The sequence below is a fragment of the Siphateles boraxobius genome, unplaced genomic scaffold (genome assembly GCF_051911475.1).
Source record: "Siphateles boraxobius isolate OS27281-9 unplaced genomic scaffold, OSU_SipBor_1 20, whole genome shotgun sequence".
NCBI lineage: Eukaryota > Metazoa > Chordata > Actinopteri > Cypriniformes > Leuciscidae > Siphateles > Siphateles boraxobius.
Genome location: NW_027508811.1, coordinates 16,322,373 through 16,335,240, shown reverse-complemented (window position 1 = coordinate 16,335,240; position 12,868 = coordinate 16,322,373). Strand labels below are relative to the sequence as shown.

At 36.2% G+C, this 12,868-nt stretch overlaps 1 protein-coding gene across 2 annotated transcripts in view; it reads left to right on the top strand.

Moving 5' to 3' along the window:
• Nucleotides 1–12,868, top strand: part of khdrbs2 (KH domain containing, RNA binding, signal transduction associated 2) — a 56,114-nt gene that overhangs the window by 33,979 nt on the left and 9,267 nt on the right. For both annotated transcript variants that reach the window (XM_077237137.1, XM_077237136.1), the window contains exons 4-6: nt 1,165–1,311; nt 7,160–7,287; nt 8,944–9,142. In XM_077237137.1, the coding sequence (XP_077093252.1) occupies nt 1,165–1,311; nt 7,160–7,287; nt 8,944–9,142 (474 nt within the window). The remainder of the gene's footprint in view (nt 1–1,164; nt 1,312–7,159; nt 7,288–8,943; nt 9,143–12,868) is intronic.

The following is a 12,868-nucleotide window of genomic DNA, read 5'->3' as shown; positions in this document are numbered from 1 at the left end:
TGGGGCCTTTTCACCATCTCCTGCCTCCACTTCTGTCTGTCTGTCCATTTTTAAGTCAATCTGGAGACACCCACAGTGCCAACGCCTACACACATATATTTGTGTCTACTCACAAAATTACCATCTGAACCATCTCATCTACACAATTCGTCAGCTGGCGTATACCGGAGACAAACAAAATATGATTACGCCTCTCAGAAATGTTGTGAAAGCTTAAGTGTCTCCTGACCTTTTGTCCATGCAAAGCATGATGGAAAAAGTGCTTGGGTTACTTTGACATGATACAGAGATACAGAGAGGCATCAGTAAGTGTTTATTAAAGCTGAAGGGGCTACAAGGGCCCGTATCAATGATCAGGCTTCTATGTCATCAAAGCCCTTCTGTCTTTAAGAAGAAGCCACAGCCGAACAGTAATCAACACAAAACAGAAATGCTGTCTGCCGTAATTACAAGCTTTCTGAAGTTTCAAGTTTTGTGAAGAGCCACAGAACACCTTCAGCAATCAGAGAGAATTGAAAAACCGAATACCTCTGTGAAATATCACCCTTTTTTGGCTTTTCCAATGGCAGGATTTAATCAGAAAGGTGACAATGTCAATTTATTTCTGACAAAAAGCCCTCGGGCAGATTTAAGCATAATGTTTTGAATCTACGTACCCATTATCTGTGTTACAGAGTAAAGGTGTCGATAGGTTCCATTGTTCACCAAAAAAAGACTTTTTGACATTTTGTTGAAATACATTACAAGAACATCATAATCTTAAAAAGAGCTTCTTTCATAAGGGGATAATTCACCTAAACATTCCCATTCTGTCACTTTCGTGTTGTTCCAAACCTATATGATTTCATTTCTTTTGTGGAACAAAAAGATTTAAAAAAAAATTGTGCACACAATGAAAACCAAGGTGCTCCAGTGTTGTTTTAATAAGTCACTCAGTCAGTCAGTCAGTCAATTATTGTTCAACAAAAGTCATACAGGTTTGAAAAGACATAAAGGTATACGTAAATGATGGTGAACTATCCCTTTAATGCCTTTCCAGTTCACTCTCAGTTCAAAATATGCATAATACGGTTTGGAGGAAGAAAAGCTCTCTTCATCTAATTCATTAATGATATGATTAATTCTTCACACAGAATTCCTGACTTGATGTTTTTCCATCTCTAGGAGGAAGAGCTGAGAAAAAGTGGAGAGGCGAAATACGGCCATTTGAGCAATGATCTTCATGTTTTGATTGAAGTTTTCGCACCACCTGGAGAAGCCTATTCCCGCATGAGCCATGCCCTGGAGGAGATTAAGAAATTCCTTGTTCCAGTAAGTTTATATACGTGAATTCCTTGAAAGAGACGGTGAGCTGGAAGCCAAGATGAGATGAGTACACTGCTAAACTCTATTGCTCTCCTGCATGCATAAATTTGCCTATGTTTAGTGCAAGGGGGAAAAGAGATTATAGAGTTATGCATATGATTATATATAAAAGAATTGGATGTTGAATATGTTGGAATTGGCTGGAAATGCTGTACTGCTAGTTTCTGAAAATATCTTTTCAAAATTAACTTCAATCGAGGTTGTGAATTTTCTTAATTTTATTTTATGTGTGTGTGTATATATATATATATATATATATATATATACACACACATATATATATATATATATATATATATATATATATATATATATATATATATATATATATATGTGTGTATATATGTATATATGTGTATATATATATATGTGAAAATTGGACTATTTTAACAATGTCTTTAATAACTTTTTGGGGCCGGCAAGTTCAATCCCTCAAGAAGCCTATGGAGGAGTGATCCAGCTCTCAGATTTCATCAAAAATATCTTAATTCGTGTTCCGAAGATGAACAAAGGTCTTACGGGGTTGGAACAACATGACTGACAGAATTTTCATTTTTGGGTGAACTATCCCTTTAAAAAAATTGTATCTCAGTTTCCACAAAAATATTAAGCAGCACAACCATTTTCCACTGTGATAATAATAAGAAATGTTTCTTGAACACCAAATCAGAATATTAGAATGATTTCTGAAAGATCAAGCGAGTTGCTGAAAATTCTGCTTTATATAAGTATATTAAAATAGAAAATTATTTTAAACTGTAATAATATTTCACAATATTATTGTTTTTACTTTATTTTTGATCAAATAAATGCAATCTTGGGGAGCATGAGACTTCTTTCTAAAACAATAAAAAATCTTACCGACCCCAAACTTTTGAACAGTAGTGTATACTCACTAGCTTGTACTTGTTAGTAATATTAATAATTAGTGATAGTGATTTGACGCATTAATCACCTTTGAGAGCTCCAGGACTGACCTTGTCTATGCACTATAAGCAGGGGTATTCAATTAAAGTTACAAGGGGTCTGGTCTCTATCTTTCTCAGCTGAGGTCTGGACAATTTTTTTTGGAAGAGTTATAGATTTCCATCGGGGAAGCCGTAGTACTTTGTTAAAGACAAAAATCTTAAACACTCAAAATAGTCATCAAAGATATCTTGGGCCCGAGAGCCAAAGTTGTCTAAGATCTTAAGAAAAGTATAGACCGTTTTTATATTTTTTTCAAAGTAATAAACTACTAAAAACAAACAACGTACATAATCTAATTATCAAAACTCTCATCATGAGCACAAAACAAAGTTAACTAGTAATTTTTTGAAAAAAGTATTTTTGTCTTCCCTTGCAATCTTAAATAATTTTCCAAATTATAGCATTGTTTATTATGAAATGCTCAAAACATGGTTTTGTTAAAAGGTCGGAGTCATCTTTATGAATATGATAAAAATAATTGTATTTGCTGCATTCTTGTTTTCTGCAGTGTTTTAGTAAAAATATCTATTTTGCTGCTCACTGTGATTCTGTGATTGTTTTGACACAGTGCTCACTTTAAACTGTAGAAATGGTAAAATGGTGCAATTATGTCCCACGGTCCGGATGGAACCAAGCCGGGGTCCGTTTCGCCATTTGAATACCACTCCTATAAAGTCTAGACTATAAACATTAATGAAGCAGTATGAAGTGTTGGCCTCAGGAAGGAAGTGCTCAAGGTGAGATTCCCTATATTTGCCTCTTGGGCCACATCTTTGTATCATCCACAGCACTGATCTGGTTACATCCTCCATATGAATTTCTGTCAGTGGTGAACCATGTTTTATCTTTATGCCCACTGCGGAATACCAATTAGATAAGTTTTCAATCTCAATTGATCTGTTCCAAAACATAGTGAGCTAACTCTGTAGGCACGCTTCTGACATAATTATGATGCCTCCTTTTTTCAGCCAAATTCTAAGGAACTGCGTGTATCCATTTCAGTTAGCATGCTGCAATAAAAGCAGCTGCGTATGTAGGCAGCTCATTAAGGTTTGAAGCTAATGTCTTGATGTCTTTCCTTCTTTGAATGTGTTTATACATTTATCTTTGTCAGAAAGCTTGATTCCTGTCAGGATTAAAGGACTGTGCTGGCATCTCAAGATGGTGCACTTTGAAGTGTTAATAGTATCCAGGCAGCCATGTGAATTAAAATATTTCTTGATATTTCACAGCATTTGTTTTATAGAGACATGACATTACAAATTCACTATGGCCCATTTGTAATTAAGAATTTTGCTATGCCTCTTAATTCCACTGAAAACAAACCTTCATGCTATGGCACACATGACATTCTACTCAATTGTGTGCTTCTGACTTTGTTGTAATAGTTTCAGGAAGCCCTTTTCTGTTACAGCATCACAATGCCCTTGTGCGCAAAGCAAAGTCTATTAAGAAATGTTTTGCTGAGTGTAGTGTGGAAGAATTTAACTGACCTGCACCAAGCTCAGACCTAAACACCTAGCCACTGTGACTGGGATGAATTGGAATACAGACTGTGAGCCGGAACACCTCACTCAACATTATTACCTGTCATTTGTGATGCTCTTGTGTCTGGATTGGAGAAAATCCCAACATCCATGTTTTAACATCTGCTGGGAAAAAAAGCTTTTAGCAAGGGGAGACTCAACTCTCCAATAAATGCTACAGTTAATAAGATTTTTAAAGGGGTCCTATTATGCTTTTCCACTTTTTCAACTTTAGTTAGTGTGTAATGTTGCTGTTTGAGCATGAAAAAGATCTGCAAGGTTACAAACCTCAAAGTCCACTCCAAAGGGAGATATTATTATATTAACAGAATCCCCTTTTCAAGAACTACTAAGGAATTTTTCCGGATCTTATGAAGTCACAATTGTACCAATTTAAATAACCCCAGCCCACGGAATACACAAAAAAGGGGGACGGGGCCTGGTTGAGCTGCATTGGAGAAGACATTGTTCAAAGAGACACTGTTTTTTCCAAAACTCATTTGTTTGGCCTTCCTAAGGTTGACGAACTTAGATTGGTTAAAACTTATTTCCCGAACATTATAACCCCAACGTTTATTTTATGGATAACAACTTGTTTTCTGTTGCTTTTGTAAGCTCTCCCTTTTGTAAGACAGTGGCCACTTCTTAGGACAATTAACCATGGTTTTGTGATCGATTACTGTTTGTATTACCTTAGTTTTTCCGACAAATATCACGATTAAATGGTGGTTAATATCGTATCTGTAATGTACAACAAAATTACAAAAAACATACCTCTTTGAAACGTCCTGTGAAATCCGTGCTTGCAAAGTATTTGTATGAAATCCGTTCTGAATGATCCTCTTGTTCGTTAACATTGTCAGGGTCTGAATCAGCTCGAATTGGTTTGAAATTGACGCCATCCTCTATATTTACACTAGAGAATACCTTGCAGCTATGGAGGGGCGAGACATTTCTCGAATTTGTTTGTAAAAACCTATATCATTTTCATACAATAAAGCTGCACACAGATTATCTGTAGCTCTGGATTAAATTGCACTATGAATTGTGAAGTTCCATTGAATGAATTTTATAATTCCAGTTAAGCAGTGGTTAATATAGTATAAATATGTCTTTAAAAACCAAACGAACAAAATGCCTTTGTAGCCTGGACTACTGATAGGCCTAAACTTTTGTTGATAAGGCCTACAGAAAGCCCATTATGTGAATACGATAATGCAGCCTCAGACATTGCCTAAGAAAAAGAGTGAATCATGCAAAACGCAGCATCTTTAGTAGGTGTGAGTTGGTTCAGAGTGCCTCAGCGGCAGAACTGTACGTCTATTGACTGTAGTCTCATTAAAAAGGAAACTGGGTAACGGATTTTGTAGGAGGAAGTCTTCTTCATTTACCATTAATACATGAGATGATGTAGACACTCGTACAGAGACTGACCGGCTGACTGTACGCAATTTTACCTGGTGTTTCTAAGACTCACTGTTTATATCCTGAATCAATTCATTACCGTTTTTATTAAATCTGATTCAGAACCTAATTAGCTTCACCATGAGACACTCTACATAAGGAATCCATCAGAATGCTCATTACATCTGATCAGTATAAAAAACATTTCTGTCAGTCTGTGTTTTGCCCTAATTTCTCAAGGCAAAGACGGTTTAGGTGCTACAACATGGACTGCCCTGGCAACAGCTAATGCTGATCCAAGCACAAAATCCACCTCACTTACCCACACCTCCCACCTTTCAACCTGGTATAGAACTATCAAAATTCCTAACACTGGGTCTTGGATTTCTTTGGTGATTGTCTCTGTAGCTACTAAGAGGGTCTTCAGAGAACTGTGGACGGATCACCCCTTAAAAAATCATTCTCATTTGTCCTGTTTTACCAATAAGCACTGTGGCTGCTTGGTCTACACTGATGGATGGATATTTGTGTAGAGTTTTAGTGAATGCACTACTATTTAAAAGTGTGGGGTCAGTATGATTTTTTTATGAAAGAAAATAATGTTTATTCAGCAAGGATGCATTCAATTCATCAAAACGAGACAAGAGATACTGTTCTTTTATTCAAAGAATCCTGGAAAAAAATGTATCATGGTTTTTACATAAATATTAAGCAGCACAGCTTTTTTCATTATTGTTAATAATAAGAAATGTTTTTTGAGCATCAAATCAGCATATTAGAATGATTTCTGCAGGATCATGTGACACTGAATATTGGAGTAATGGTTGCTATTTTAAATATATTTAAAATAGATAACAGCTATTTTAAATTGTAATAATATTCACACAGTAAAGATGTGTTGACTGTATTTATAATCAAATAAAGGCAGCCATTGTGAGCATAAGAGCATAAGTAAAAAATCTTACTGACCACAAACCTATGAACGCTATATTTTGTTTTCTTTTTTTCACAGTCAGATATTTCTTAACGAAAAATCCTAACAAAGCAGTCAAGAGTTTGTTCTTCTGACCATTGCAATGTAATATAATATTTAGTATATATTTTATGTATGTAAAATCTACAAGCATGTCCATTTAGTGGACACAGAAGCAGCTCTAATTTGTATTGATTGTTGAGCATATCTCTGTGGAAAGGCCTTCCTCCTTCAGCTGCCATGTCTGATATTTGCCTGTACACCGCTGTTGTGCCAAACAGGAAGGGAAATAAGTGGCTGGTGGAAATGAGGCTCCGTTTATCTGCCTGTGGCAGCGACATGATAATAAAATAAGCGGTATCCACTCTGTAATCGTCCTTGTGATTCAGGGCCCTGTCATGTTCAATCAAATGAGAGAGGGACTTTATAAATGCAGAAAGTGGAATTATTCTTTCACAACAATGCACTGATAGCTGATGTCAAACAAAGTTAATAAGCCCATGCTCTATTATTCTCCTGCCTCAATCATTCCTCTTACTCTAAATGAAAGATATGTGTGCATCACAGTACCTCATTCTACACCATATTTTCAGGGTGTGTTGGTATGCTAAAATATTTCTTGTCCTCCACATCTGAAAAACACGCTAAAACAGGTTTAATTTTTTTAATCCATATTTTTTGTTTGAAGTCAGCAAAACTTTCTGGCAGTATATTTAACATTCCCGGCCAACATTCTGGTTGTCTGGCAATGCATTTAATGCTCAGTTGCTTTGACGCTGGTGTCTGCAAGATGTGCATCCAACTGGATCATTTATTTTGCAGTGGTTGAAGAGAAGCATGTCAGATGAGATTCACATACAACACCTGTGCCTTGGTATATAAATGTGTTTTTTATGACAGGTTTGTTTTTTTCCTCCCACAGGATTACAATGATGAGATCAGGCAGGAGCAGCTTCGTGAGCTCTCTTATTTAAATGGTTCAGATGACCCAAGCCGAGGAAGAACCACGCGAGGACGTGGCTTACGTCTGACCTCCACAGCCTCCACCCGGTACAGTCGCTTCACCTCACCACCCCTCTGAAGAATCATAGAAACCTTAAAGGAATAGCTCACCCAAATATGACATAATTTATTCACTTTCATGTCGTTCCAAAATTGTTTGACCGTATTTCTTCCAAGGAACACGAAGCAAGACATTTTGTAGATTCTTAAAGACATAAAAATCTGATTTCATTTAAAATAATATGATAAAATATCACTAAAAAAATTCTCAATCAGTGTTTCTGATGAAACCAAAGCCATCCAAATGTACTCCAACCGCTTTAACTCTGACTGTTAACAATTCTAACAATTCAAAACTCTGACTGTTAACAATTTTGACTCACAAACATCTGCGCTCTGTTGGATCATGAAAGTGCCCTGAGGCTCAGTGTTATTAATCAGGTTAGCAGGTGAAGCTTTAATTGTTCTCATCAAAAGCATAACTTATATATACCATCATACATTATTTAGACCTTCTTTAATGTTTATTTCATAAATTCCACACTGCACTTGTTCTGGCTTGCTGGAGCCTCTGAAGATCCCTCTAGGATTCTCCCACAACAACGACAGCTTGCGTTACCTCAGGTAGTAATAATAGATTCAAAATATGATATTTCTGTTTACCGTTCCTGCCGGATAAAGCTATAAAGTACCTCTTCCACTTGATGTGCTCCTTGTGGTGCCCTGAGAAGTCATTACCACACATCAGCATGGCAAAAACAACACTGATGAGGCCATTAGTCTCTGTAGGGTCTTTGGATTTGGACAGACTGAATTTGGATCTGGACAGACTGAAACATCTGCCATTCACCAGAGTTGCCAACTCCATCTGCCATGTTGCATCTGTAATCAGGTTGAATATTACTCTAGAAACAAACAACTTTACCCATTGATTCATCCTAAAAACAGTAAAAGATCAAAATAAAGCTGTCTCTCATCGTAGTGAATGAAACAATGTGTTCTACAGGTCGGGTTTGGATGCAATGCTTCACTGCCACTGTTATAGTGTGTAACCAGAGTAGTGCTGGGAAAGAAAAGTGAATATTGCAATAGCTTTGAAAACTCATGGTTCACAGGGCTTTAATAGGCTGTCTGTGATGAAAACACTAGCTAACAGCAACCCACTATTATAGCACTGCAGCAAATGTCTTCACACAAAATGCAAATTTTTAATCAGTAAACACTGGTGTTGTGCTGCACTAATGTTGCATAGTGATGTCTCTGCATGTGGTTCTGCATTACGGTTATATTACGGTAATGTCAAACAATTATGGGTAAATTTGGTGATGGACTACAGTCAAATTAACACTTTTACTGAAGTGCCTAAGATAATGGCTACACTGTAAATTGCATATTCAGAAGAATCAAAATGATTACACATTGAGCTAAATTGAGCTAATTGTAGACAAACTGTTTTGAATATGAAATTGAGATTTTTTTTAATGCCATTCAATTATTGACATTATTGGATTATTGGTTCATGAATAATTTTTTTTTTTGTATTTTAGCTCAATATTAAATACGCACACATATAAGTAAATAAATAAATAAATATATTATACTAATACAAATTTTTATTTTCATAAAAATAAAATATGCAGTACAAAAACAGAAAAATGCTACTTTGTGCTTAAAATCCTATCGTTCCATTTCCTTTGTTTTTAGAGGTCGAGGAGGAGCCGCTCCACCCATTCCTCCTGGACGAGGAGCAGCAGCACCCAGAGGAACTGTGAGCACGCGCACCTCCGTCACCACACCAACACTAACCAGAGGAGTCTCTGCACCCCGGACCAGAGGAACTACAGGGACCCCTGGATACAGAGCCTCTGTACTGCAGGCCACACACAAATCATATGATGACTACGTAAGTGAAGATTCATTGTTTTTAATGTTTTTTTTTTGGGAGTGTATACGTGTTTTAGTTAAATGGGGTGCATTTTCTACACCAAGAAATTGGTGAACATTTGCTGATGTTCTACTGTATATGACCAGAGTTGAGTTGATATTTATTACTGGAAGTATTGCTTATACACCCACACAAACACATATAAACACGCTCACAAAATAAAAGGCTTGGCAGAAGAAAGGTTTATGAATCCTTAAATCAAATCCACTGAGGTATATGGGCAAAAACTCAAAGTAATGGCCTTTCTATTTACCAAAGGTTGATGAATCAGTGGAGACAGAACCCATTTTGACAGATTGAATGCCTTAAGATGTTAGTCCACATGTTCACATACTGTAAAGAACAGCCATGTGGTGCAAAAATTATTTGAGGGTGGCAATGAGTTTGACTATCACTTTCAGTATTATAATTATGATTATTATTAAAAATAGTGGATCCTTTCAACACCTCCACATTGCAGACTTTTTGCACCCAGGTTATTTTTGAGAATTCTCAGCCAAGTGAACGTCGAACTCCAACCTAATGAAAAAAAGCAATATCTCATGGACTAGATTCCCTCTGAGCTTTTGCCTAATGCAAAAGTCCTATATGTGCAGCACTGTGGCAGATTGGTCTGTCTGCATGGGGAAATGTTAGAGTACAGACTCATTACCAACGTGAATTGAGTTCTGCTGGAGAGCCTCTGTATTACTGGATACATGGAAAACGTGGAAATATTTCTGAGTAATTGGGTCTTGGGTAGGCAGGTGGAGGAAAGTGGACCAGGAAATATTTAGTTCACTAGGAACACCATTCAAAATATAACCTTGCCCATCTTCAACCTCAGGGATTTTTGAGAATTCCAATAGTTATTTGTGGAAATATGTTTAATAGTATACATATCTTCATGTGTTCTATAATTTTCTATACATAATACACGCATAGAGAGAGATTTGAATCTGGAAATTACATCTTGTATTAGCTTTTCACATTTCATTGATAAGAATAATTTGATAGGATTTAATATCTTTTATGAATCATATTAAATGTGCGCGATTAACATAACAGCAGAAAAGTTATATTACAGTAATATCAAACAATCATGGGAAGGTTTGGTGCTGATGTACTAACTAGATAATTAAAACACTGTCGATTGCATAATCATAATAATGAAAATTCTTCTAAATTCACAAAGACCCAACCTGTTTTAAATATTAAGTTGAGTTTTGTTTTGAATGCCATTAAATTATTGACATTGATAAATACTTTCTGCTGTATTTTATTTAAATATGAAATAAATAAATATAACATATATGAATAATTATTGGAATATATAAATAATTAGCTTGGTAGACTTGGAGAGGATTTTTGTATGTTCAATAGAAAGAGTCAGTTGGTTTTTTTTTCTTGATGGATTTGCTGTCTGCTTTTATACAAACTTTGCTGTCATCCAGGTTTAAAATGTATCAAATGAAAGACACATGAATATCCACTGCTGTTTGGCAGTGTTCTGCTCTTTTTGTTGGTGAGCATTTGAATCCAGTTAATCTGCTCTTATGCATCAGCCGAGCCGTGCCAGACATCCTCCTCCTCTCCCTCTCAGCACAACAGCTTTACTCAAAGATCACAAGTGCTTTCTCAGAGGGCTCTCCACTCTTCTACAAACCAGTCCGACGCTCCTCTAGGAGCTGACGCCCCTTTTCTTACCACAAAATAAACAAACCTCTGAATGTGGCTTAGTAGAAAACTAGAGGGATATCTGTGCTCTAACATTTTAAAATAATGTTCAAAGCTGCTTGTTGATTTGCAAATATCCAGTTTTTCTTATCCTTTAGCCGTTGTTTGTATGTTGTTTGATGTTAAGATACTTTTCCTATCCCATCTTAATATGCAGAGTGGCAATAAGTAATTTGTAGGTGAGTATGCTGAAAAGTGTAAACACTGAGGATCAGTGGCTTTATCAAACATTGTTTTATTTGCTTGATTATTCTGACCAGCCCGGCATAGCAAAAGGGTCTCAACCAATGGTGTTAGATTGGGGGTGGAGCTATCTACTTATCTTGATCAATGGCAGATGGGGAAAACTGTTTGAGAACAATAATTACTTTTTAAGTTCGCTTGGATAACGCTAGTGTTTAAAGGGATAGTTTGGTTAGATGCCCTTGTCTTTTCCATACATGGAATTACATGAGGGTCAGAGTAAATGATGATAGAATTTGTTTATTTTTTCATTTAAACTAACCCTTTAAAATAGGGACTATATGCTCCTGAAAACACCCTAGAATTTTCCATTCATAATATACTGTTTTAATGTACGAACTGTTCAAAAACCCAATTAAAAACCGTACAGAATGTATTCCAAGGTCACAACAAGCTCAGTGTGGATAAATAAATGAAAAGGGTCAATGACTGTGAAAGAAGACTTTGAGTGTCTCGGATATCACTGTAAACCTCTTAGACACACAATCACACACCACTTCACATGGCAATAGGCGATTCAACGTGCAGAATAGAAATGTTGCAAAAAGGCTTCACTCGCACAGTTCTCACAAGCTTCTCACCATGGCTGTAATTGTTTTTTAACAATGGGCTCGCTTACACCGCTGACTTGACATTTTTGAGGTGAACTAATTATTGAAATGGAATTCTTCATGCAGAACTCCCTCGTTTAATAAAACAGATGTACGACATACACCTCGAGAAGAAGTTTAATAATTTCCTGCTGAAGAGAAGCATGTGAAATGCCTAGAGGCTCTGCATATCATTTCAGGTCTAAGAGCTGCATAAAAAATAGCACAGAAAAGTAGAACTTTTGCTTTTGCTGAAAATATCTTGAGTTATGTGGCTTGCAGTGGCGGTTAAATTGTTGTGTACAGTGCATACAAATATCAGGCCTTATGCTTTCTGTGAGCAATGGTATATTTACTGGTCAGTGATTACTGAATCAGAGCTCCTTGTCGTGCATAAATAACTCCTATTAAACATTATTGCGACATGATTCGCAAATGTGAAATAGATTGCTCCGTTACACGAATTGCGGCATCTGAAGGTTAGAAGTAATAGCCTACTAGTCTGTCATCAGCTTACTGAATTAGTTATTTTATCGGGGTGATTGTAAAAGTTTATGTAACAAGTAATAAGTGCTCCTGTATTTCTACTGTGAGATCTTTGGCAATAAACAGTCTTAGTTTATTACAGAGCTCCCTGCATACATTTCTGCTGCCACCTTCTTAGTACTGGCAAACGACTGTGCTTTCAGGCAAATCCTGTGCTTTCAGGCTTCTCTAAATTGTTATTTTAGCTCTATAAATATTCATGTGGTTGTTCTTGAGTTGGTGGAAAGAAAGTGTCTTAATTCAGTGAGCTGTTATCATATATGAATATACATATCAATTATTTGCATTTCCAGGTAATATATTTTAATTCTGTGTGTGTGTGTGTGGGGGGGGGGGTAAATAAATAAAATTGAAACCTGACTCCTGTCCACAGACAATAATTTGCTTGATTAAATTACTTGGTATATTGTTTTCCTAAAGTAAGGACTGTGTTCTGTGAAATCTGTTCTCTTGAAATTTTGTGCTCTTGAATATGTAATGATTTCTCCACATATGGATCAACACATGGTAATTGACATATTTGTATGGGGGAACTCGGAGAGCAGCTGTTTTAAAAAAAAATTTAATCAGATTGTCGTGAAATCACAAT